The 26,280-nt window shown below is 46.1% G+C and overlaps 1 protein-coding gene across 8 annotated transcripts in view; it reads right to left on the bottom strand.

The window, feature by feature from the left end:
• Positions 1 to 26,280, bottom strand: part of BCAS1 (brain enriched myelin associated protein 1) — a 67,050-nt gene that overhangs the window by 25,664 nt on the left and 15,106 nt on the right. For 5 of the 8 annotated variants that reach the window (XM_059705268.1, XM_059705265.1, XM_059705263.1 and 2 more), the window contains exons 4-7: positions 22,576 to 23,156; positions 7,445 to 7,600; positions 6,508 to 6,552; positions 3,601 to 3,735 (exon numbers count right to left, since the gene is read on the bottom strand). In XM_059705268.1, coding sequence (XP_059561251.1) covers positions 3,601 to 3,735; positions 6,508 to 6,552; positions 7,445 to 7,600; positions 22,576 to 23,156 — 917 coding nt within the window. The remainder of the gene's footprint in view (positions 1 to 3,600; positions 3,736 to 6,507; positions 6,553 to 7,444; positions 7,601 to 22,575; positions 23,157 to 26,280) is intronic. The other 3 variants (XM_059705269.1, XM_059705266.1, XM_059705264.1) reach the window with 1 other exon arrangement.

Here is a 26,280-nt window from a genome sequence, read left to right as displayed (position 1 = left end):
CCTTCCCTTCCTTCCTTCCTTCCTTCCTTCCTTCCTTCCTTCCTTCCTTCCTTCCTTCCTTCCTTCCCTCCTTCTCTCTTTTCCGCTCTCCCCCTCCTGTCTCTTTCTCTTCCTGTCCTCCTTCCCCATTCTCTCTTCTTGTCCCCCTCTGGGCCACGCTGAGGTCCAATTCCAGGATGTCTGACTTCCTCAGGGACAGGACCATGAGCTCCCATGCTCAGCCTCCCCCTGAGTCATGGGGTAAAGGGAGTTAGGAGGAAGAGAGTCTCAACTGATCTCAACATGAGTGAACACCGGCATTAGCAATTATTTTCTCTTAAAAAATATTTTTACTGATTTCAGAGAGGAAGGGAGAGGGAGAGAGAGATAGAAACATCAATGATGAGAGAGCATCATTGATCGGCTGCCTCCTCCATGCCCTCCACTGAGGATTGAGCCCAGGTATATGTTCTGACAGGGAATTGAACCACGACCTCCCGGTTCATAGGTTGACACTCAGCCATTGATTTAGCCACATGGGTCTGGCCAGCATAACCAATTTTAACACTCAGTCCATCTGACCTGACCTCTTTTAAGCATCTTCATTTTATGATTTGTGCTCCAGGAGTTAGTGACACAAGCCCTTTCAATTCTAGGGATGTCAGATCTCTGACTAAAAGAAAAAAAATCCGGCGGTAAAACCGAGGTGTGGAAATTCAGGAAGCTTCATGGTACTTTCGATGTTGGACAGGGTCTTAGAGACCCTCTGGGCCAATGCCCGAATTTTCACGGATGGGGAAACTGAGGCCCATGATCTGCTCGACATTAATTAGGGGCCACAGCCTGGCCTCAGCTCTGAACTTTGGCTTTCTTTCCACACAGCACATCGCCTCTCCATAGGGTGTTTGCAAAGGACATCAATTTGACTATTTGAAGCCACACGCTGTGTTTTCTGTGCTTCTTTGAAGAGGGAGAAATTCTAGAACTTCAGAATCTGGGGGCTTCGGTTGTGTGTGTGGAACCCTCATGCGGCTTTGGCTGAGTGGGCTGAGCACAATGACGGGGCAGCCGCGAGCTGGACAGATACCCAGCACCTCAGGGTAAGTAGCAAGCACTGATTTACCATCCAAACAGTGTGGGTGGGGGGTCGTTAAGCAACTGTAAGGGCACTGGCAGGATTGATGACTGCCCCTCGGGAAAACCTGAGTGGGGACGGGGCACTTCTGGGCGTGGCCAAAGCACTAAAACAATGCCCGCCACTGAGCCTGTGGTCACGCCCAGTGTTTGGGGACACATGAGAAGGTTCCAATCTGAGGCATTGCAGATTCACATTCAGCCCAAGGAGAGCTGACACTTTTATTCTTTATAGCAAGAATGTTATTCCATTTATTAATTCCAGGCTTCTCCACTTTTTTAGGCTAAAGAATTCTTTTTATAGGAAGAAAATTGAGACTTAGAGAAACAAACCTAGGCATTAACCAGAATTGGTAACCATTTAGAGCACAACTAGAAGATAGTATTTCATCCTTGAATTTCTTTTCTTTTGTTTTGTTAATCCTCACCCCAGGATATTTTCCCACTGGTTTTTAGAGAGAGTGGAAGTGAGGAGGAGAGACACACAGAGAGAAACATTAATGTGAGAGAGACATGTCAATTGGTTGCCTCCTGCACGTGCCCCGACCAGGCCAGGGATGGAGCGTGCAACAGAGGTACATGCCCTTGACCAGAATCACACCCAAACCTGAGACCTTTCCATTCTCGGGACGATGCTCTATCCACTGAGTCAAACCAGCTAGGGCTTGGATTTCTTCTTTTCTGTTCTAGGTTACAATAAAACCAAGAAGAATGATTTTAATCACACCTCCTGTAATCATGCCACAAGGGTTATTGATAGAATCTGCCAGGTCAGTTTCAATGGCCCTATTTTCCAATCGTTTTGCACAACAGGATAATCAAGTAAAGAAAATAAACAAACTGTCCTAGGTCTGGAGATAAGAGCCGGGGAGAGCTACCAAACTGCTGCATATGAGAATTAAGAACATTTGGGAATCCCCGTACTCCACTTTTACAGGAAAAGAGACTGAGTGTGACTCGAGGCAAAACCCCAAAGTCCTTGCATGCGAATTACAGCATCCCAGAAAGGGACACCTCTGCACCTTCCAGTCGTTTCCGACCCCATCCTACCCAATATGCACCTCAGGGGCAGGAGGGGAGGCCAGTGATTTGGGGAGGTCCTAGGAAGATTGAACTTGGGGGGTCCAGGCAAAGGGGAGGGATTCTGGGTGTGAGATGAATGTCATCGTGAAAGGCAGGGCTGGGGCTGAGTACTCATCTCACACTCCAAGGCCCCTACTCATCAGGGCTCCAGAGGAGCTCAGCTGGATCCCCTGCATGAGGCCTATGGCGTTTCACTAGCTGTTACCAAACGGGCTCCCGCACACAGTACCACTGCTTTTTAACGTTGCCCCTTCCATCGCAAATTCTATCACCCCTTTCTCTCTTTACAGAACAAAAAAAGCCTGTATGGAAATTGAAGGGTGGCTTCCTAACACGTTTATGCAAATATAGATTCACCCATGAGAATTTCTATGGAGCTTTTATTTGCATACACAATCCTGGGACTATGACATCCAGCTGGGGACATTTTTTAATAAGATCATTCAACTTAGTGCAGAATGGTTGATATTTTAGACACATTCCCAAGCCCGCTGGCCCAATTCAAGGGTGCTTTTAATTGATGGTTTCAGACCAACACTGGCATCTTCTTAGCCATGAGAAGAGTGAAGTCTCCCAAGGACTCCTAAGGACATGGAGATAGAACTTGTTCTGCCCATTCATTGTTTTGTTCTGCCTGGGTTTTCATGTGGGTTCAGTATAAGCTCAGTTAATACAGGCAATGGATGGAGCAGGCCAGAGAAAGATAAAATTGTTATCTTTAAATTAGAAGAGTATTTCCCAAAGTGTAGAAAGCATACCACTGATGATATCAGAAAGGATTTTACGTTGCAGAGAGATATGACATGAAATGACACTCAAATAGTGAAAATACTTTTCATTTTTCAACTCTCACTAAATTATTCCAAAAAGATCTGGGGGGAAATTCTTGGTCTGCTGGTGGCTAACTGCCTTTAAAGGGCATTAGATTTGGACTTAACACAAACAAAAATGTAAGCTCTTTTTTTTATTAGCTATATTAACAGTTACCTTCCTCCTCTGAGGATTCTGATTTCCTACGTAAAATGTAATATAAAGTTTCTTTTAAAGATGCCTTTAGGAAATGGGTTGACTTCAATATAAAAATACCAAGTAAATAATAGTGTATATGACAAAAGTGATGACGGTGGCATGCATACTTTCAACATTTGGGAAACACTGGGTTAGAATAGTTTCAGAACCCTGGTCCACACTAGGAAGAAACCAGTGTGAGATGTTTATAAATATGGAGACTTTTAAAAAAATTACTGAAATTTGATTCACAGAATCTTGAATCCCCCTTTAATAGTCCCAACCACCAAGGCTCTCTCTTCCCGGAAGCGGAGCTGGGTGGATACGGAATGGCATGTGCATTGCGTGGTGAAGACCAGGGTTCTTTGTTCCCCTCCTAGTTCAACAAATACAGACCTTATGCCTAAAGAACCGTCTAAAGGCGAGTCCTAGCCTGGGGCTGTCCAGGTGCTTTTTCTTGGCGCCTTTCGCCTGGATCTCGAGTGTCCTCTGCCCAGCTTGCCCATCACAGACACTTTCTGCTTTGCACGCCTTTTGGGCAACAGCAGTCACAGCTTAGCACTTTGTTTTTAAACAAAACCCATTCCCTCCATTGTTTTTAAGTATATTCAAACACTTCGACAATTCGCAGCATATCACCTGCATCCCCCAACCACAAGGTATCATGTGGCTGTTTCTCTCTTTGAGACTCTCAAAGGTGATTTGCTAAAGAGCACAGTCCATGGCAGGCACACATGGGTTTTCACCAGGGCAACTTGGTTCAGTGACCCAGATGAACACAACTTTATTTGCTAAAGACAATGACAGAACATTTCAACTCTGTCTATAGGACATAAAATACCCAGATGAAAAATCTCCCAAGTTAAAAAGGTAACACAGTCTCTACTTGACAGTTTTAAATATCTAAGTCAGGGGTTCTCAACCTTCTGGCCCTTTAAATACAGTTCCTCATGTTGTGACCCAACCATAAAATTATTTTCATTGCTACCTCATAACTGTAATGTTGCTACTGTTATGGATCGTCATGTAAATATCTGACACGCAGGATGGTCTTAGTCGACCCCTGTGAAAGGGTCATTCGACCGCCAAAGGGGTCGCGACCCACAGGTTGAGAACCGCTGATCTAAGTGGTACTGCCACATGGGAAAGAAAACACATATTTGAAGACAACAAATGATAGATTTTTGCGTCCTAGAATCAAGAGACTTTCATTCCCAAACGAACCTCCTTTAATTCAGTGCTAGGGACTTCAGGGAAGCAGTATCACCCACAAAAATGTTAGCTGACTTCTAGATGGGCAGATCTCCCAGGCCAAAGAAGTTTCTAGTCTGAGCCAGTTCACTGAGCCAAAGTGGGGAGAGGTTGGAACTGAAGTAGTCCAGCCACAACCACTCAGAATTGTTGACTCGAGTTACAAATGGGGGGGGGGGGGGCGATTTTGTGTGGGGTGTGCAGTGGGCTAAAAATTCCCCAAATGGAAGCATGAACAAATGGCACAGACATTTCAAAAGTATGATTCCAAGAACTGCAATAGAAAACATGTCACAAAGACCAGGTATGAGAACCAGGGCTGTAGAAAGAGGTCTGTGGGTGTCAAGGACAACCTACATTCGCAAAACCCTCCTTTGAAACCGGGTTCCACCATCAGGGACACCACAGCTGTCAGGGCTGGACAGTGAGATTTTATCAGCCAGGCCCATTCAGTTGGGACCACATTCTGGGTGGAGGACTAGCCTGATGTCTGAGCAGCTGAAGGGAGTGAGAGCATCAGGTCACTTAAGCCACAAAACACACCCATACACCCCACTATTTACAGCCTATTGTGCCATGCGTCCTCAAACAATACAAAACACAGACCCAAAAGAGAAACTTTGGACCCGAAATATTCATTGAACTTGACACTGGCTGCCTTATAGCAAATGAATAATTCCACAGGAAAACACATGTACATGACTCAGATACCTATTTTTTCTTTTACTTTTTTTTTTTAAAGTATGTTTTTATTGATTTCAGAGAGGAAGGGAGAGGGAAGAGAGATAGAAACATCAATGATGAGAGGAAAATCATTGATCCGCTGCCTCCTGCACGCCCCACACTGGGGATTGAGCCTGCAACCTGGGCATGTGCCCTGACTGGGAATTGAACCATGACCTCCTGGTCCACAGGTCAACACTCAACCACTGAGCCACACCGGCTGTGCTCTATTTTTTCAATAAAAGCATAAAGTTCTAGAGAAACGAGTCAATACCAGACAAATGTAGTCACGGTGCTGTCTGCCTTACAGTGGTTATGGAAAGAGGGATCACTGACATTTGAACAGAGCTCCATGGTTTACCAACTTTTTTTACTGTCCCCATTTTATAAATGTGGAGATTTGGGTTCAGACAGGTTAGGATGACATAGCAATTGGATTGAAGGACCAGAGCTCAAACACAGGTCTGTGACAAATTCTAGGATCCTTTTCATAACGTAGCCCCTTCAAATATGGGCAGCAGATGCATCAGGCTGGCCAAGCCATTTATTTGGTCCTGGCGTCTTTCAAAACACTCTCAATTATTAAAAGGAGGACGAAAGACACTTAGCTGTCACCAAGCTAAACTTTCCTTCGGAGCCCCGTGGACTTTAAGCCACGTGATCCACTAGAGATAATCAGTTTTGTCAATTGTGAAGGGAAAACATCTCTAGAAAGTAGTCATTCCAAACAAGTTTAGTTTGAGGGGAATTGGCTGAATTTCAGGATGATAGTGAAAAAATCCCGGGTCTCTAGGGCATCCTAACTCCTTGGGTGTGTCCACTGGTGGCTACTTCATTTCATCAAATAAGTGCCTTTGCAGTGAGATTTACTTTTTCCCCAAACGACATGAAAAACAAGGAACATATTTTTTAAAGACCAAAAATATAGCAGCCTTTACTTCCACTATAAATTGAGTCTCACCTCTTCCTCATTTCCATGAGCTAATTTGGACTATATTCCCTGGGTCTCTCTATATACGGCTAAAGAGACCAAGATGATAGATAATTATTAGTATTCTGCTCTTCTTCTATATAAGAAATGGATTGTTGTGACATTATTTAGTCAGAATTGGCATATATTTCAAGCTTCCCACTAAAATTTTTATTAAAATGCCATTAACATAAATGAGACATTTAAAGACAATCTAACAGTGCTATTAAATTGCTAAAAATGTACATATGTGCATAAGCATATCCACACACAAAAATTCAAGAAACAAAGAAGCAGATACCAATTCAAATCCAATTCTATACACGAACCCAAACACAAACACACTTCAAACTACCTACCGTGTCTTCCAGATCTTTTTTTGTTTCAGCTTTGTTAGGTGACACCTTAAAAGTTTGAGAAATCAAATGTTAAATGTTATAGCTCTTTTGGGTGATTTTATTTCATAGACAGATAGATTTTAGGTCATTCGAATTCACTCTACATGTAAAGAACGTAACCCAAAATCCTTTTAATAGAGCAGAAGCCCACAGACTTCTGGTATATCTACTATACAGAAGTTAACAAAAGAGAATGTTTTATAATGAAATGCATCAGATCTCATGCATTCACCAAGAGTTTGACCACATTAAAAAATTGACTGGTGGAATGCCACAGACTTTCCATCGATTCTGCCACTAATCCAACAAATGCACAACCCTTTGGTGTTTTTTTGGTTTTTCCTCTGAAGTCAGTCTTGGCCTTTGGAAGTAGCTCAGACACACTTGGAGCTGTCTGCTTAATGACTTCATTTACCAGCCCCTTTCTGAGTATCTGGCATGTGCCAGGCCATGGGCTCTTCCCCTCAGGGTCAGAGATGAGCAAGCCATGGGAGACAGGGTTCCTGCCTCCATCCAATTCAAATGGTTGACTGAGCTGGAACAAGATAGAAAGTGGTTTCTATCATATTTGCCATGTGAGTGTCAAAATGCTTTGACAGGTTAAGAACTTGAGGAAGTATTCTCCAGTTATTTTCATGATCAATGACCATCCAGTTGCAAGAGAGTTCCATTACAATCCAGCTCAACGGTATGGAATTTGGGCACCCATGGCTCCCATTTCCGAAGTCTCCCTCATTGAAGGCCTGCTATAACAATTTCCTTGCAAAACACATCTTGTCGCTGTTCTCCAGTGTCCCAGCTGCATCAGTCAGAACAATGACACTCAAATGTGCGTTATTCTTAGAAAAACAAAACTTTGAGCAATAGAATTGAGGGGAAAAGGAAGGAAATGACTTACCAGTGTTTTAAAGAAGCTCATGATGGGATTATTATCCTCAGTGATAGCTGTTGTCTGGGGGTCCTCCTTGGCAATCTCCAATTCTTCAGGGTCCCGGGGGAGAGAGCAACTCACGGGCGTGATTTCCTGTCCCTTGTCTTGGCCTTCAACTATGTCCTAGGAGCAAAACAGCATTTTCACAGTTGCAACTTGTTGAATGTAGACTCTCAAAGTAATATTTTTGGTTCACACCCCTCTCTCCCTTGCCCCCTAATTCCAGCCATACTTCGTCTGCCCACGGGTGTGTAGAACAATCAAGAGCTTATGAGAGTCACTCTTCCTCCCCCTTCCACTCTTTCTAACATATTCAGCATTTGCAGCTAGTTGGAGGGACATTGTTTGGAGGGTAACAAACACAGCCGTGCACGTTGCATTCCAAACAAAAACCCTTTTCTCCCAATTCTGCAAAGAGGTTGTGCATGATGCCAATGGTCTCCATCTTTGTGGTCTCCTAGTCCAATGATCCCCAGAGACGTGTCTGAGTTCTCATAATCCACACAATGGTGAATCATAGCAACTAAAAAAAAAGAACTGATATTTTAAAATAATAATTGTGTTGTCTGGATCTGGTTGTTTATTGGTGCCAGGAAGGTGATATAGGGACTCAGTTTCTCTCTAACTCAGCCAAGGGTTAACATGCATTCTGACTCTGTTCTCCTGTCTCATCTCCACTTCTGTGACTCTGGGTCAAGTCCTGGCCATCTCTCCACCCCATGACTGCAATCCCCCGCCCCCCCGCCGCCCCGGTCTGCTTGGACTCCTCCAATCCATTACTGACTCAGCAAACCCTAGCCTCCCACTCCTTCCCACCCTCCAAAGGTTTCCTATGGCCCATGGAGTCAGGGGCTCCCATGTCTTACATGGTCTGGCCCATGTCCTCATCTCCAGTCTCTGGGTGGCACTCTCTTCTTCACTCCACTCACTCCCGCCACCTTTCTTTGAGTTTCTCAAACATACCGGAAGCTAGTTCCAACCTCAAGGCTTTCTCTCTGGAACATTGTCCCTCTCTGTCTGCCCATGCATAATTTCCATTCATCCTTCAAGCCTTAAGTCACCTCCCCCATCCCCCCCCTCCCCCCGCAACCCACTGTTCTAAGACTGTCCCTTGCCCTTTTCTGTCTTAGCTATGACAACATTTTCCTTTATTTACTCGGTATCTATCCCATTCTTCCTATTCCCACGAGACTGGAAGCTTGACAAAGACAGGGGTTACATCGACTTTGCTCACTGCTGTTTCTTTAATATCTAGGGCAGGGAGGGCCACAGCAGGCATTCAATACATATGGACCATTTGACTACTTAATAGATGAATGGATGTAAATAAATTTTATATCAATGGGATGGTGCTACCTGTATCAACTTATTTTTCCCCCCACGTAATAAAATAGCACAAACACCTTTCCATTGCAATACATTTAGATCTGTATCATCCTTCATGTCTCATGTGCTATTCTATTGTCTGGTTGTGACATTATTTACTGTCTCATATCCTTATTGATGGGCACTTATGGTTTTACATCTAGGATGTTATAAACAGTGGTTTTAATCAATCATGTGTATCTACATTTCCTTTGAGTAAATTCCCAGAAGTGAAATTTCTGGGTCAAGAAGTGTGCACATTTTATAACTTTATATTCTCACACAAAAAGGAAAATTTCACCAGGTATGACTTTGGGTCTGAAAAGCTGTTTGGTTCATTGGCAGGGGTGGCAGGTGATATATGGAACACATCCAGGACAGGCAGGGCGGTGCCCAGAGAGGGGAGCTTGGCCTGGAGATGGATAAAGTGAGGGAAGCTGATCCTTTGACACCCCCCCCCCCCCACCGCCGCAAAACAAATAAATCAGTAAATGTGACATATGACTCAGGCAGTGAGGACTGCAAGGGAGAAACTAAAGACGAGGAACAGGCTTCTTTAAGAGGCTGTGTGTGGGGATGTGGGGGAGGTATCTATTCTGGAAGGTCCCTGACTCCTAGGCTGGGCCAGCTGCTCTGAGCCACTCCGGTCTCACAGCCCATCGGCTGGACCCCAGTGCTCACAGGGGATGGAAGGATCTGAGTCTCAGTCACCCTGCTCCCAGGACTAAACACAAGGGAACATTTATTGAACTTCTTGGAAATAACATGAAATACAGCAAAATCAACTGAAAAGGAAATGAATTGGTAGAATGTCAGGTGATCTGCATGGACCAGGTTGGGTCACATGGACCAGGTTGGGTCACATGGACAAGGCTACTATCAGGGAAAACCTGCCATGATGGGTCTTCTCTGAGCAAGGGAGAGGGGACCCTTAGCACTTCTTCACGGAGGAAAGGGACTCTGAGGGGGGATGCAGCTCCACAGAACGCAGGAAGAGAGGAGCCCCCCAACCTTCCCGTCTGCCCCAGGAGTTTCCACCTGAAGGCGTTTCCTGGGAGTCCTTTACACCTCTGACTCCGGTGCAACAACGTCTCAGGGCTTGGACAGCAACTGAGGATGACCAGGCGCTCAGTGCAAGGAGGTGGTTTGCTTACAGGGGCCTCTTTCTGAGGGAGAGTTCTATTATCAACCAAAATTTAAGAAAAGAATATGTTCTTTTAGCCAGCAATTTCACTTCTAAGAGTTAATACTAAACCCCAATTCACACACGTGTGAAATAACAAAGATACAAGATTTGCAGTGAGGCAATAGTGAATGTTTGGAAACCAACCAAATGTCATCAATAAAGTCCTAGTTAAATATGTTGCGGTACATCTACTCAACAGAAAGCTACGTAAGTGTTGCAAATGAGCAAGTGGTAAAGCAATAGAAAGCAGTGTTCTTTCTATACAGATATGGAAAGCAGCGCTAACTGAAAAAGAGTACAGAATGAGCAGTGTATATTATATTACCTTTTGTGCAAAAAAAAGGAGAAAGAATGCTTGTATTTACTTGTGGATGCCCAAAAAACCCTAGAAGGATACATTTAAAAATACAAACAATGATCATCTATTAGGGTGGTGTTGGTAGACAAGTACACCATTCTATAATTTCTTAATTTTCATTAAAAATTACAATGATCACATAATGTGGGCCACTAATTCCAAATTTTAAAAACTCTCCCGTGGGCCAGACTTCACATGGTTGGGAAGATGACCAACCGAAGGCCAGCAGCGTGTGGCCTGTGCCTTAACTATTGGGTTGTTGGTAGGATCTTGGTCCTTAACTACAAATAGGGTTTTGCTCTTCTCATCAGGCCACCAGATCATTCTCAGCAAACAGAAATCTTAGACAGATGCACACACATTCTCCAGGCAACATCTGGAAGCTTCTTTGAAGCCAACAGGTGTTCCCGGTGTCCACTTGTGCTGCATCGTGTGGATGAAGCCTGCATCTCCCCCCTTTCTGTTGGCTTCAAAGAGCAATCAGGCAGGAACGCTGGTTAAGTGATCACAATTTGTCATGTTGAAAAATAATGCCGCTGTATCATAATTTGATTGTCTGTAATAAAACCCATATGGAACTTCTGGGGCCTTCTTTCATCCGTAAATTGTCAACTGGATTTCAGGCTCCGTTAAGCTAAGTCGACTGTGTCAAAGTGAAAGTATAAGTTAAGGCAAGACGATCAAGGCTGAAAAGCGCCTCATCTGGAACACTTTGTGATAAACGTCTGTCCCGTCTACAGTTCCCCATTGATTGTACCTCACTGGTTTCATGTTGTACCTCTGTACCAAGAGTCAAGCCTAACGTACCGTTTAACACAGGGAAATTTGTCTGAGAAATGTTGACTGGTACAAAACCCACTACTCCGCTCCTCTCCATCTGTTAGAAATTTGAGCCACGTGCTGCCTAAAATAAAAGGAAAAGCGCAGCTTCCTCTCCCACTTGGATGCCCCAACAGCACAAAGGGCACGACTTGCTAGGCAACAGTGGTCTCCGGGCAATCACTAAGTCTTTCCTTTCCTCCTTCTGAGAGCACCGTCACCTGCACAGAGCCTTTGTCAGATTTAGGGGGAAAATGGCATTGGGTTCATTCTTGAAGGTGGGATTTACGTCTTCCAATTTGCCTTGAAAAGAAAGCAAGTTAATAAACAAGCGGGAACTCACTCCAAACCCAAAGTCTACTAAAAAATGTTTTGTGGAACATCACAATTCCCTAAGCAGATTGGCATTAATTAAGTAATTAATATTATCATTTTCCTTTGCTTTACTACAAATCTGAAATTCACCCAAGGAGGGCCTATCACTGCAGCTGATTTTGCATGTTTATTTCCTCCACGATTCCTGCCCCATTTGCATCAGAGGGTGCAAATGTATCCCCATCTTTGAACCCTCCGGTAAAAAAGAGGAATGAACACCAACAGCACCACCACAAGAACTGCCAGTTGTGAGAGGGCTCCCCAAGCTGCCCAGCAACAAAATCACCCCTTCCCATCTCCTCCTGGGGGTTACTGCACGCAAGCTCTAAGTGTATCTTTAAAAGTCAGCGTGATTTCTGAACAAGGACTTGCCACGCAGGCTCAGGGCCGCACAGTGTGGGAATGATTGTAAGCATAAAGTAACGTTAAAGAAGCCGTTAGATTTGTAATACCTTAACCAATAAAGAAATTAAAGATAAAAAAATAAAAGCTAAAAAAAAAAAGAAGCCTTTAGTAGCTGCTGTTGCAATTTCTACTGAACTCAGGATGCCTCAAGCCTCACAGCGCAGCCTAGTGGAGAAATCAGGAAGTTACCTAGATTGTAGTGTTTTGTTTTTAATTAGCTAGGCAGTATGCGGTGCTTTCTTCTTTTTTAAAAAAGAGAAAATATAGATGAACAAAGAGGAAAAATGTAAAATTCTCCCTTTATCCCCCTACTGGCAGAAACTACTACTAACAATCCACAAGCTTTTACTCTCCACTCCTCTGGGTGGAAGGAAGGGTGAAGCGTGGGCCAGCGGGCAGGCAGGCATCATTCCCCCAAAGGGCTCCTTCTGTGTGTGCTATTGTGGAACCTGCTCTTCTTGATTAACATTGTACTATGACTGTCTTCACATGCCCACGATTCTATTTCTATGTCATCCTTGTTTCTGATGTCCAGTGGAAGGGTGGTGCCGTAATCATAAAAGCCATCCTATTGGTACCTTTGTATCTTTCCAGCTTTCTCTTTTAATGCTGGAACTAAAAAAAAAAAAGTTTTGTGCATAAAAATTTGCTCCTTTTCTCAATAAATCCCTTGATGTCAAATTGCTCATTGAGAAAGCATGCGTGTTTTAGGACTTTAAAACTGGGTATTGCCCAAGTGCCATGGTTCAAACAAGCCTCCCAGCGATCCAGGTAGATGATTAAGGTTTATTGGAGATTTCTGCCCTGGCTGGCGTGAGTAAGTGGTTAAAGCATTGGCCCAAGCATCAGGGTCGAGGTTCAATTCCCAGTCAAGGGCATGTACCTGAGGTGCAGGTTTGATCCCCAGCCCTGATCGGGGCGTGTGCAGAAGGCAACCAGTTATATTATGTATCTCCCTCACATCGATGTTTTTCTCTCTCTCTCTTTCTTTCTCTCACCCTCCCTTCCTCCCTTTCATTGTCTCTAAGAAGAAATGGGAAAAATATCCTCAGCTGAGGATTAACAACAACAACAAAAAGTTATTAGAGATTTTAGAGGGCAAGAAAAAGAACATAAAACATCAAAACGTGAAAGGTAGAATTTTGTTGCCTTCTGAAATGTTTTCCATAAGGGGGATCTAAGCTGCAATGACACTGATCTAAATCTGCTCCTCATCCATTGCTCCTCCCCTTTTTGGGAGAAGAGAGGCAACAGTGTTTGTTTTATCTGCTTATACGAACTGAATGGAGCTAGGCCCGACCAGTTACCCAGTAAGATGCTTTTTATTGTACATCATCAGATCAACACCTGCTATAATGCTCTGTAGACGTACCCTCAGGATACTACATACCCAGATCTTGGCAGAAGCCTAGTGCCCAGCCCCTTCATGGAGGGGCCTCATTCATCCATGGCACTGACTGAGGCAGGGATGCTATCCTTCTGAGATTAAATAAACTGGTTGCTCATCGTAGTCATAGATAGCAATTGGGAAAAATCAATCAAAGAAAGCAATGCATGCTTGCGCCCTATAAACAAGGGTTTCCCACTTTCCCAGCAACTCCTCCACTGGAGGCGGAAGTGAATTTGTCATCTTGATTTCCAATGGCAAGTGAAATATGGGCAGAGGACTATGCAGTAAGATATTACTTGCTTGTTTCTGTTTTTTGTTTTTTTTTTTGAAGCAGTCATTAGTTTAGGGGGACATTCCTAAGGACACGTGAGTTGGCACGCTCTTAAAGTCCACTGCACATGAGATGGAACAGAAACGTGCATTTGCTGTGGGCACAGAGTGGGTGGACAGTGATTCCCAAGGAAATCATGTTGGGCAAAGAGATTCGTGGAAGCTTCTTCTGTTCTACGATTAGTTCCAACAGGTTCTGACAGTGGCATTTACATTTATTAGAGGAAAAATATCTGTTAAAAATGACTTCAAACTGCAAAAGCTAATAACCCAAAGCCTAGAACGTGTTTGTCACCTGTTTAACAGACCCTTTCCCGTCGTGGGATAACTGGCGAATGCTGGCAGAATCAGGTGGCAGGCTCTCTAAGAGTGGTTTGGCATTGTGCGAAAAGGGAAAGAAATCACAGCCTTTCCCCTGAATTTCCTGATCAGACCACACTCCCTCCTCACCCCATTTTAATGACCAGCCTCCTACTTTCTTGTGAGGAAGCACAGGACTGGGTTGGAAGGTCTGTAAGGAGGAATCTCTGAAAGGCTGGGCCTCTGAGGGGACCTGGCCTCTGAGGGCAGCCCCTACCTTGACTTTTCCAAACAAGTCCGATCCCCCGGGGTGTTTTGCTAGAATCTGTATGTTTAGTCTTTAAAGACCCGACTTTGTAGAAGCGTGTGCTTTCTTTTTTTAAAAAAAAATATATTTTATTGATTTTTTACAGAGAGGAAGGGAGAGGGATAGAGAGTTAGAAACATCGATGAGCGAAAAACATCAATCAGCTGCCTCCTGCACACGCCCTACTGGGGATGTGCCCTCAGCCAAGGTACATGCCCTTGACCGGAATCGAACCTGGGACCCTTGAGTCCGCAGGCCGATGCTTTATCCACTGAGCAAAACCGGTTAGGGCAGCATGTGCTTTCTCAAGGATACCTGCCCTGCTGATTGTATCTAGAGCTTAATTTTAGTTCAAGCTGTTGTGACAATAAAAGCCTAAGGAGGCAGGCGAACAGGGCTACTTGGCGACGACAGCCAAGTAGTGCCTTAGCCTCTCTTTCACAGAAACATGTGTTAGAGCCATCATTCATCCGTCACTCATGGTCTGCCGGTCAGCCCCGCACTTTCTATCTCAAAACTCTACTATTTCACTTACAGCCCTTTTTATAGCCAGGAATGGTTTGTTCACTGATTTTCTTGTTTATTGTTTAGAGGATGAAAGCTCCCCTGAGGTATGTGGTTCTATCACCCCGGAACCTAACTCCATTCCTGGCACAGAGAAAGCACTCAGATGTTTGTTGAATGAATAAATAAAAGTATTCATGTCTCCTATTTATTGTTTGACACCTATCAACAGATGGACTCTGGCCTGGATTTACAGTTTATTAGCCAGATGGTCACCATAAGTGGCTTCAAATTGTGGTAAGTGCTGTGAAGGAAGTAAATATTTTAATTTACTCTCCACTCTACCACAGACAATGACAAGGCAGTGCTGTAGTAAGGGACACGGCCCCGGCTGCCCCGCTGGGAATCCATGAGGGGTGAATAGGAGAGCGAATGCCCCATCTCAAGGGAGAGTCACAACTCACATCCCACAAAATTTCCCATTTTTCAGGAATGTCTGAAATATGGAATTGTATTGAGATCTTGTAATTTAAAAACATTGTCAACTTTGCCAATTAAAATGTTATCAATTAATTAAAATAATGTTTAACACACTACAGGTCAAATAAAACCATTTCCCCAAGTTGGTCTACATGCCTAACAGCATTTCTTAAAATGGTTCTTTGGAAGACATGCCCGGCTGATTAGACAACTAATAGTTACATGGACATTTACATTTGAGAAACACTCAGCTAAACCAAGTGAAGTGGGTGGCTTGCTGCAGGACTTCTCAGAGCCTTTGGTAGACTGGTGCCCATTGTGAACCCATAGTATAAAGCAAGTAGTATTTTCCAAAGTTACTTGTTGGTGGAGTCTTATTTCTAGGTCGATTTTATTGGACTGATGTTTCCAGAAATTTTATACAGATATTAGATGTCTCAAAAGGTTCAAAGTGTTCCCTCTTTTTGAACTTACAGACACAGAGGCTAGGCATGTAGGCTTTCTAGCTGTGTGATTCTATGCAACTGACTTCACCTCCCTGTGAGTTAGTAACAGCTCAGTAATTAGGGCTTTGTTATCACCCTGGAAGGAGTGAATCAAACTGGGTAACATGAAAGGGACAGTTAATTCAAAATTTATTTTGCAAACTCTGCATCATAGCCTTCAGTTGATATTTCAGCCATGATTAACACCACGGCGGGTTAAAGTCTGAATTAAAAACGCCAACTAAATGGTACACATACATGATTTTACCTAGTTTACCTAAGTGAACGCATTTATGTCAGACACATATTTTGAAACCATGTTCTATTTAAAGGAGTGTTAGGCAGAGCTGACAATGAGATTGCGATAATATATTCGAGCACCCACTGGAAGGTGGTAACATAGGTGTCATCCTCACCCTGGTCAGGCAGCTGGGAAACGTGAGTGCCTGCTGTGTGTGCTGGGCACGGGGCACCCAGGGCATCAGAAACAGTCAGGCAGCAAGACCACTGTCTCCATGTCTGAAAAGAAGGTGGCTACGGTAGAATAGAGTTTTTGCAAACTTTAGATTGTGACTCTTAGTGGATTAGAAACTAACTTAGTGGTTCAAAACTGACATCGAACAAAGTGAATAAAAAGAAAAAGAAAATAGCAGCCTGTGTTAGCGCTGTACGAATAGCATCATTTTGTGAATTCTTTGTTTCATGTATGTACATGTATCTATGGTCAAGATGTGAAATCTATTCTTCTTGTGGGTCACAGTCAAGGTAAAAGTTAGTGCAATAGTGTATTTAATAAATGATGCTGCAGCAACTCTACTAGTTCCACACACTTAATGACTTCCTGATATAAAGTTTTCTATCTGTGGTACATTGTCTTTGCTGGCAGAGCCTGCCTTCTTTTCTTTTCTTTTGTTAATCCTCACCTGAGGATATTTTTCCATTGATTTTTAGAGAGAGTGGAAGGGAGGAGGAGAGACAGAGAGAAACAGCCATGTGAGAAAGACACATCGGTTGGCTGCCTTCCGCATGCACCTGGACGAGGGCCACCGATCAAATCACAACTGATATGTGCCCTTGACTGGAATCGAACCCAGGACCCTTCAATCTTCAGGCTAACCGCTAGGGCAGAGCCTACTTTCTGATGAAGAAACTTCCCTAGCCTCCCTTCTACCTAATCATAGACATGTGACTCAATGTTGCCCCTGGGTAAGTCTTAGGAAACCCCTTTCATTTTATAGGACATTGTGATGATGACAACTTGCAACCAAGGCAGCCATCTGAAACCACAGGGCCGACCCCATGAGCCTAGCCAGTCCACGGAGGACACTGGAAAAGAGAGACTGGGCCCCGGGGCTGTGACAGCCCTGAGCCAGCCCAAGCACCCTGCCTGGGGCTCTGACTGCCTCAGGAACTAAGCCCGATGGCCTGGCCTTGGGGCCCTGACGTAAACAAACCAAAACAAAACGCACAGATTATAGTTCACTTGGCCTTCTAATGTTGGAATCAGGTGGTTCTTTTTTAATTATTATTTTAAATTTGAGATTAACTTGGTATTTATGATTTTCTATTTACTAATATTTTTGAATAGCACTTCCTCAAAGTAACAGTTTTCCATTTTGCCTAGTTGCAACCTTATTGCACATGTTTCAAATAATTGGTAAAAACATGATGTTGAACATGGTAAGTATGGAGTTGGCCAATACTCCTTTAGCTGTGAAACTTGGAATAAGTGAGTTGGTTTCTCTCAGGCCTTGATTTCTTCATCTCTATAAATGCTAAAAACGCAGACATCCCCTGGCGCAGTGGTCGGCAAACTCATTAGTCAACAGAGCCAAATAGCAACAGTACTCCTTCAAAATAGACTCGCCCAGGTTGAAAACCGACTTCTGCGCATGGGCCACGAAGTTTCAATCGCACTGTACGCGCGCCTGCACATGGTATTTTGTGGAAGAGCCACACTCAAGGGGCCAAAGAGCCGCATGTGGCTCGCGAGCCGCAGTTTGCCGACCATGGCCCTGGCGAGTTGTGGTGTTTTAATGAGATGATTCCTTCAAAGTGATTTTATCACATAATTTGACCTAAGATAGAGCATGCTGCCAGAAGACCCTCAGGAGGAGGGACGTCTGGTCAGTTTCAGAACTTGGGTTGAAGGTGAAGTAAACTTTTGATAAACAGAGAGAAAAAGAAATACCGACAGAGAAAACGGGGAAGCAGTGGACATCTGCCAGGGTCAAGGCTGGCCGTGCTGATGGGAGAAGTTTAAGGGAATAGTGGAAAGTGCACTTGGAAATACAGAGTGAAGGGTGTAGAGACCCTTAAACAGCAGACCAAGAAACCAGGGATAATGGGCATGGGCATTTAAATTCTATTGTTTCTAAAATAATTTCACAACTCCTGCACTTTTTAAAACCTACATTTGAACTTATGTCTTTGGTTATGTAGCTTTCAAATTAGATTCAACTGTGCTGCCTCTGGAGTTCTGGTTGAGGACTACGGAGAGGAGGAACAAAAAGACTAAAATGTGGAGTGACAGACGGGGGGAAAACCAATATCCTAATAATAGCTACATTTTCTTTTTTTCAAAATGCGGTATCTCTATGTTAAGTATTTTACATGACATTTAATTTTCCCAAGTGTGAATCATGTGAGCACATGCTGGATACTATTATTATCTCCATTTTACAGGTGAGGAAACTGAGGCTGAGAGAGGTTAAGTAACTTGCACAAGGTCACACAGCCAGTAGGCGACAGAGGCAGAGCTGAAATCTAGTCTCCTTGACTGCAATGCTTCTGTTTGAATTGACTACTTTACTAAAGATATTGATTTTATAATTCCAATCCTAAATGACAGCTGCTGGACGGAGTCGCCCTTCACTGAGAGGAGGAATCCTGTGTATTCAGCATGTCGGCACTTTGTGGTTGTAGTTTTGGACATATGGCGGTTGAGATGCTCAGTGAGCGCTCAGATGGAGATGCAGTGAGCAGTCAACTAGAAGAGGCAGCTGGATAGTGCAGCCTGAATTCAGGGGTAGATCTAGGCTGGAGATAGAAATTTAGGACTTGTCAGCAAATACTAATATTTAAATCCCTGGTTCCAGGGGGAGATTTGTAAGGAAGTGAGGGCAGTGAGAGACAACAACTAGGAGCTGAACTCTGGGGGACACCCAGGGGGGAGGGCAAGATCCAGCCGAGGGGATAAAGGAGAGCAGCCAGGCAGGGGGGGCCTGGGAAGCAGGTGCGGACGCTGCTTCAAGGAGGGGCCTGTTGTGTCAGATGTGAGGGCATCATTGAAGGGCTAGAATGATGAGTTATCTCCTAAATGCCTTGCACAAGCTTGGTGTTTAAATAACAACTGCAGAATTTAATTAAACGTTGAAAAGAAAAGGAATATTCCTGCTTCCATCTCACACATCTGTGCTTGGCAACACTTTTGAGGGACCTCCTCCTGCCCCCAACATTAGACACTTCTTGAAGCCTGGCTGACAACAGAAATTGTGTGTGCGCACATGCGTGTGTGTGTGTGTGTGTGCGTGTGTGTGTGTGTGTTTTAACCAGTAAAGGTCAAATTGTCATTTTGTGTGTGTGATGAATCTTCAATGCGTAGCTCTGGGCCAGTTGCTGAGAGGAGAGCAAAATTAAGAAAGGAAGTCTTATCCTTGCCCACACGCTGGCCCGTGGGAATCCCAGCGCAGCGAAACCTTCCAGGCACAGACTTTATCCTTCCTCGGCCTGCGCAGTAAATGCTGCGTTTGTTCATGAATCCCGGCCTTGTCTGAGTCCTGCTTGGCCCTGAATGTAGTTTTATGAGGCACAAAAATCAGACCGTCGTCCTGAAAACAGAAGATTTGTGTTCCCCCCAGAATGAAATGGTGGCATCTTTCTCCCAATTCGCAGCTCGGTGGGTTTGTGGCTGGAATGCCAATCCGGCGAGGGGCTGGGCACACCGCTCCGATCGCCTGGGGGAGGGGTGGGGGAGCTGGCATGGCTGAGCCCGAGGCATCATTCACTCTGCGGGCTCTGAATCAGTACACTGACGGCCATTTACGCATAAGTGCTGCTCCCGCAGAAGGCCATGGATCAAGGAGTCTTTTTCCTACTACTTTCTCAGGGCTGTGTTCTCTCATGACACATCTAGAACAATTGATGTGTGTGTGTGTGTGTGTGTGTGTGTGTGTGTGTGTGTGTGTCGCTCCAGAGACACACTGTGCCGCCAGCAACCAGATGAGAAACCTTAGCAATCAGAAGGCTGCTTTCATGTGTGAAGATCTTTGCAGACCTATGCACATACATATCCCCAAGTTCACAGACTGAAGGAGAACCAGGAATGGCTAGTTCACGCTGTGTCTGTGTTTCATATGCAGAGTACAGAGTGGCATCCATTCCAAGGATACCACCAGCAACGACTGGAGGTTGGTAATGTCACAAAATCAGATGCACATTTTGTCCGTGGACCTAAGGGCGTGGACTCACTCAGAGAGGAAGACAAGTTACAATGGGGGAGGGGGTCTTCTGAGAAGTCACTGTGCCTTCAGAGCATCTCTGGGGCTTGACTATATCAGACACCAGCCATGCTCCCTACACACGCCCCTCTCTTCTGACCCCAGCCTCATTTTGAAACTGATTCCACTCAAATCGAGGGGCTCCCCCTAAGAGTCGTCAGTGAAAAGGAAAGCTGAGCCGAGAAAGCACCGCTTGGAGACGTCTGCACTTTTCCTGAAACAGGAATGGGCTGGGTGCGCTGGGTTCTATGGGGAAGCGCGTGTGCGTGTGAGGCGCGGCGATGGGATGCTGACCTGGCTTACTTCCTTAAGATGGGGATTAGGAGGAGGCACTCGACACCTGCCGCAAGGTGGGTCTCCCACCAGCAGGTCAGTCCTTCCCTAAGGCAGACAGCGGTGGGCTTCGGATGCCCCTGCGAACAGTGGCCATGCAGTGGGTCACCCACCCGGGATGGGCTTTGGGGCCCGTGACCAATGGCGCGAGCTCCCTCAGTGCCCGCACTCGGAGTGAAGGAGCACATAGCTTCTCAGACATCCATGAATTTCAATGACCCGTTTATAGCCCCGACACAAGCACCGTTCTGCGAGGGGGTTATACAGTGAGGGACTGTTCCCTGGGCTAGCGAGGCTAGTTCTCCCATGTTGGGGCTCCTTCTCCAACATCTGCCCCCCTTAACTTCCTCTCCCCCCAGCAGACACCTGACACCTCGTATAACACCTGTGGGGCTTTCATCCTCTTCCCTGCTGGACTGCACACTCTCTGAGGACAGGAGCGCTCTGACCTGTCCACCATGAGGCCGGGCCTCCCCCGGCCTCGCTGTGGCACATTCAGCAAAGATTTGGGGCCTGGATGCATGGACAGACCTACTTTGAATTAGACAGAAAGCAGGTCAATGGGCTCCCGAACTGGTGCATATGGGGAAGGGGGCATTTGAAGGGCACTTGTTCTAAACTTTTGAAGGAACATTTGAATATCGTATTTCTTGGAATCAACTTTTACAGGACAGCAAGAATACTGATCGTTAAGAAACTAAACACATGAGCCTAGTGATCTTTTCCCAGTTTTAACAGTTCGGAATTTTCAGCTGCTGTTTAATATTTACAATGTAACTCTTCACACTACCCCAGATGCGGTGAAACTGCAGAGCAATGCACACCATCTATGTACCATGCTTAGAACAAAGCCTGGCACACAGTAGGTGGTGAAACTGCAGAGCAGTGCACACCATCTATGTACCATGCTTAGAACAAAGCCTGGCACACAGTAGGTGGTGAAACTGCAGAGCAGTGCACACCATCTATGTACTGTGTTTAGAACAAAGCCTGGCACACAGTAGGTACTCAACAAACAGCAGTCAGTGTCAGCATCCGCAGCGTGGCCGTGGAGTTAGCTGTTATTAAGACAAATATATTGGTCGTCTTGACACATGAGCGTATAATCAATAACTCAGCCCTGCTAATGCTTTCCTGGTTCTAACCTCAACTAGAGGCACTTGATTTAACCCCAAAGTCTGAAAAATACTGTCATTTAAAAGTCCATTAACTAAGGAAACAAATCCCTTAAGAGGCAATGTATTCATTTTTATTTCCTTCTTTATGCAAGGATCTCTTCTCTCTTCCCCGAACACAAACAAATATTTCCATGGTTCAAAGCTCATGCTCTTCTTAAGATCAAAAGAACTGGCGCCTTTCTTTGTACAGGCCAAAAAGTGTCAAGAAAAGAAAACGAATTCTGGATGCCTCCTTTAAAAAAAAAAATCTAGTTTTTACAAAGGTATTACTCCGGGTTGTTGGAAAGTAATTAGTATATAACAGAGTCAGCCCATAGCAGTAAAAGCTCTTTACATAAACCCACCCTTTACTGCAAAAGACAGTTAAAGATCAATCCGGGCTATGAAACGTAAGAAACGAAATGTGTTCCACGGGAAGCCCCTAAGCCGAGGAAGCTAGTTAAATCTTCTTATCCTGCTAACGCCTTTCCCTCCGGCCGCCATCAAGCACAGATGCAACCTGTCTCTCTTCCCCTTTGATAAATGGAAGGACGGATTCATCTGTATGTAACTCACCTCCGCTGGCTTTTACATAAAACAGATCCACAGCTGGGACTGTTTGCAAACAGATGTTTCTGCCCCGATGCCGGGAGGCACCGCTACAATGTGCTGCTTGTTGCGGGGGGCGAGGGCCTGACACCTGCCAGGGCCCGGCGCCTGCACAGGCCTCTGTGTGCCCTCGTCCTACCCAGCGGCCCGAGCTCGTCGCACCCAGAGCAGGACGGGCTGTCCCGCCAGCACTTACCCTCTCTGCGGGGACATCGTGGGCCAGCCCGGGGCACGCGGGGATGTCGAAGTCCTGGTCCTCGCGCGCCGCACACTCGGCCGCCTGGTGGCTGACAGCGGGGGCCTGGTCCTGCCCCTTGTCCAGTTTGAAGAGTTTGTTAAAAAAGCCGGCGTCCTTAGGCTTGGAGGGGGCTGCCCCCCCTGACTCGGGTGGCCGAGGCGCGGGTCCCCGAGTGGCAGAGAGGCCGTGGTGGTCGGCGGGGGTGCGGCCGGGGGTTTTATCGGGGCCGGTGCCCCGCGCAGCTGCCGGCCGCAGGGCCATGCTGTCACTCGCGCCTTTGTCCCCTAGGCCGCCCGCGGAGCTGACATCGGGCCGCCCTGGCGCACGGGGTGGCTCCGATGAGTCCTCGCCTCGGTCTCCGGCACGCCCTGGTACCGGCCGCGAGAGAGGCAAGAAAAAATGCGATTTAGCAGCTGGTGCCCGGGGCTTGGCCTCCTTCCCGGGATTCTGCCCACCGGCCCCCGCGACGGCGCTGGTCTCCACTGTCTTGGGGGAAGAAGCGGCCGCACTGTCTTCCTGGACGCTGATTCCCAAATCCACTGCAAACACAAACACACACAAACAGCCGTTATTCAGCCCAGCCCCGAGAGGAAACGCAAGGGCGGGTGACGGATGACACCCGCTTCACACACAAACGCCACCGCGCACAGGGGCCCATTGCCATCACCCTGCAGAGCAGAGGGTGGCTGTCAGCTGTCCCGGACCCTACTCCTCCCGGGAGAGAGGAACAGAAGGTCCGAGGAGGAAGCCGTGGTGGAAAGCCCCACCAGGTGCTGCATTCCCCAGGCTCAGGCCCAGGACCTCCTGCATCTCCGCAGGGACCCTGAGGACAATGCTGTCCCGATGTCCCCTGGGAGGCAGGAGCGGGAGGAGTCTGGGCTCCGCATCTGGAAGAGGCTGCTCAGCCTTGGGACTCCTGGCACCTGGTGGGTCCTTTGTTACGGGGCCCACCTCGTGCATTGGGGTGTTCAGCAGCATCCCTGGCCTCAACCCACCAGACGCCAGTAGCGCCCCCAAGTTGTCACAACCAAAAATGTCTCCAGACACTGCCAATTGCCCCCTGGTGGCAGGCGGGAGGTGAGGGTGGGGGACGGGGAAGGGGGGGGGCGACTCGCATTTGGGAACCACTGGGCTCGAATGCCTATCTGAATCCAGGTTACTTACCTGTCCTGTGCCTCTGCGGTCTGGTAAAAGGAGGCGTTTTGTGAGGAAGATGCGTGAGTTAGCATTCTTAGAGCAGGTAGAACAGTGCCTGGAACACTAGCTATTGTCAGGACTCATGAGTGAGGAAACAGCCAGGGAGGTTACAGTTAGAAATCTGCTGAGAATACGAAGGGATTTCAAAAACGAAGACTCAGAAGTTTCTATTTTAAGGCTAGAAGAGCAGATGTCCACACAAGAAAGCAACTCGGACCCCAGGCCCGCGTGGCCTCAGGCACGTGGGGTCAGACACCGGGGTGAGCTGCCCGGGACCGCCCCTTCTGCAAGGAGGACTCTGCTGCCGGCATCTCTTTTGCTTTGACCTCTGCATTGACCTTCAACTGCCTTCTCCTCTAGGTCCCTGTTATAAAGCAATGCGATGTACCACACATTTTGGAACCACAGTTAAAGATCAAGATCTTCCACTGCTAAGTTGTATGGCCTTGGGCGAGTCACTGAACATTTGGAATGTCCTCGTATGTAACATGGGAATGATGGTAGCTCCCCTGCAGGGCTGTTGAGGTGCTTGAAGGAGAAAACTCTTGCCAAGGACCTGGCACATCGCCTTTTCCATAGTGGATCTTGGTAGTTGGCAGATACTGTGATTATTGTTAAGGTTTCTGCCATGCCTTTGCCAACATTGCTTTCTGCTTTATAATTTGCTGACAGCTACTGCTTTAAAAAATATTGATTTAAGAGAGAGAGAGAGAGAGAGAGAGAGAGAGAGAGAGAGAAAGGGAGAGGGAGAGAGAGAAACATCAATCGGCTGCCTCCTGCACGCCCTCTACTGGGAATTGAGCCTGCAACCTGGGCATGTGCCCTGACTGGGAATCGAACCAGCGACTTCCTGATGCATGGGTCGACGCTCAACCACTGAGTCACACCATCTGGGCGACAGCTATTCTTAAATATCTGATTGTAGGAAGACAGAGAGAAAGAGAAGGGGGAACTGAGGATCTTTTGAACTGCTCATAGTGGGCATGAACATGGAGTGAAGCATATATACACACATCCATCCATTAGCAATTGTTGCCAAATTCTAGTATCTCCCAGTGTCTACAGTCAGGAACAAACATGGAGAGAGAGAAAGAGAGATCTGGATTCTTGTGCAGAAGGGCAGCCTCCCCAATAACCCACCGGGGACCCATGGCAAGCACCAGGGTTTCCTCCTAAACTCGGACCTCAAGGAACCGCCTGCAGGAACATTGACCATAACTTCTAGCTCTTCTTAGCCTTTTCCCTGTGGTCCCGGAATTCATCATCACGGTCAATGTTACTCTCAGGGGGGACAGGAGGGAGGGGAAGCGCGGGAGTGAGAAAGTGATAGATGAGTATGTCGGGTGCCAAGAAAGCCAGTAAGCGGCTGAAGTGTCAGAGTGAATATAAATGAATTGTGGGGCTGGTCCATGCCAGGAGAAAAGGAAACAGCTGAGAGAAAGGGAGACACTACGATTCAGAACAAGGAAGGGCTTTTCAAAATGCCAAGAGCATCACTGATCTCTCAGTCCTTTTCCTCTCTTCCTCTCTCTCTGGCTGGAAACAAGAGGAACAGAGGCGAGTGCTACAGCCCCAGAAAATGGCTCTGAAAAGCATTTCCTGCAGACAGATTTTTTTTAAATGCCAATATATTGCTTTGATCAAGGATGCATTTCCTACATCCTGGGATCCAGATGAGACTTCAGTGTCATTTAGAGATTACAACAGATGCAAACCATTACTCTTGATATCAGAGAATGGATGAAGTGTTTTTTGATAACTTGTGAGATCTAGGACTCCTTACATGGGACATTCCATGACATCGAAGCTCTGCCCCCCAAATTGGGTGAGTGCATACCCATGCCCATGCCCTGGAGCTTGCTAAATTGCTCACCTCCCAGGTGGGCACATGACCTGAGCAAGACTAATCAAATCCTGGGAGTTTTGCCATTAGAACAGAGTTTTGCCCTTTGTGCTTGAGTTGGCAAACAAGTAGGGGGTACATCAGAGCTGGTGGCCTTGGCCATCCCTTTTTGGGAATGCTTGCCCGCAGATGACACTAACACAGATGAAAACAGAGCCAGAAGATCAAGGAGCAGAGAGAGGCCCAAGGATAGCATTTGGACACCTGGATCCAGCTCTGCCTGAAGCTGGACTTTACCATTACAGGGCTAACAATCCCCCACCCCGCCCCCAACTCACTTAATTCAGTTTAAATTATGTACATACTCAGTGACTTGGAGAGAATTTCAGGGGCTTGGTCAGTACCTATCTCACTAGCCAATTAGTGGCAACCAATTCTCTCCTTGAAATGGAGTTTCCAGGCTCTTCAAGTTTGCCTGGGAGGCAGTTAGTATGGGAGGAAAGAAGGTAAAGAGAATGAAATGGGAGGAAGTGAGTTCTGAGGAGCTGGATAGAAGTGAAAATCACTTTGTCTTCTCAGTAAGAGGAAAGGAATCCACTTGGGGAAATGAGATTACAGTCATT

Source organism: Myotis daubentonii, chromosome 8 (genome assembly GCF_963259705.1).
Source record: "Myotis daubentonii chromosome 8, mMyoDau2.1, whole genome shotgun sequence".
NCBI lineage: Eukaryota > Metazoa > Chordata > Mammalia > Chiroptera > Vespertilionidae > Myotis > Myotis daubentonii.
This window is presented reverse-complemented; position numbering and strand designations above follow the sequence as displayed.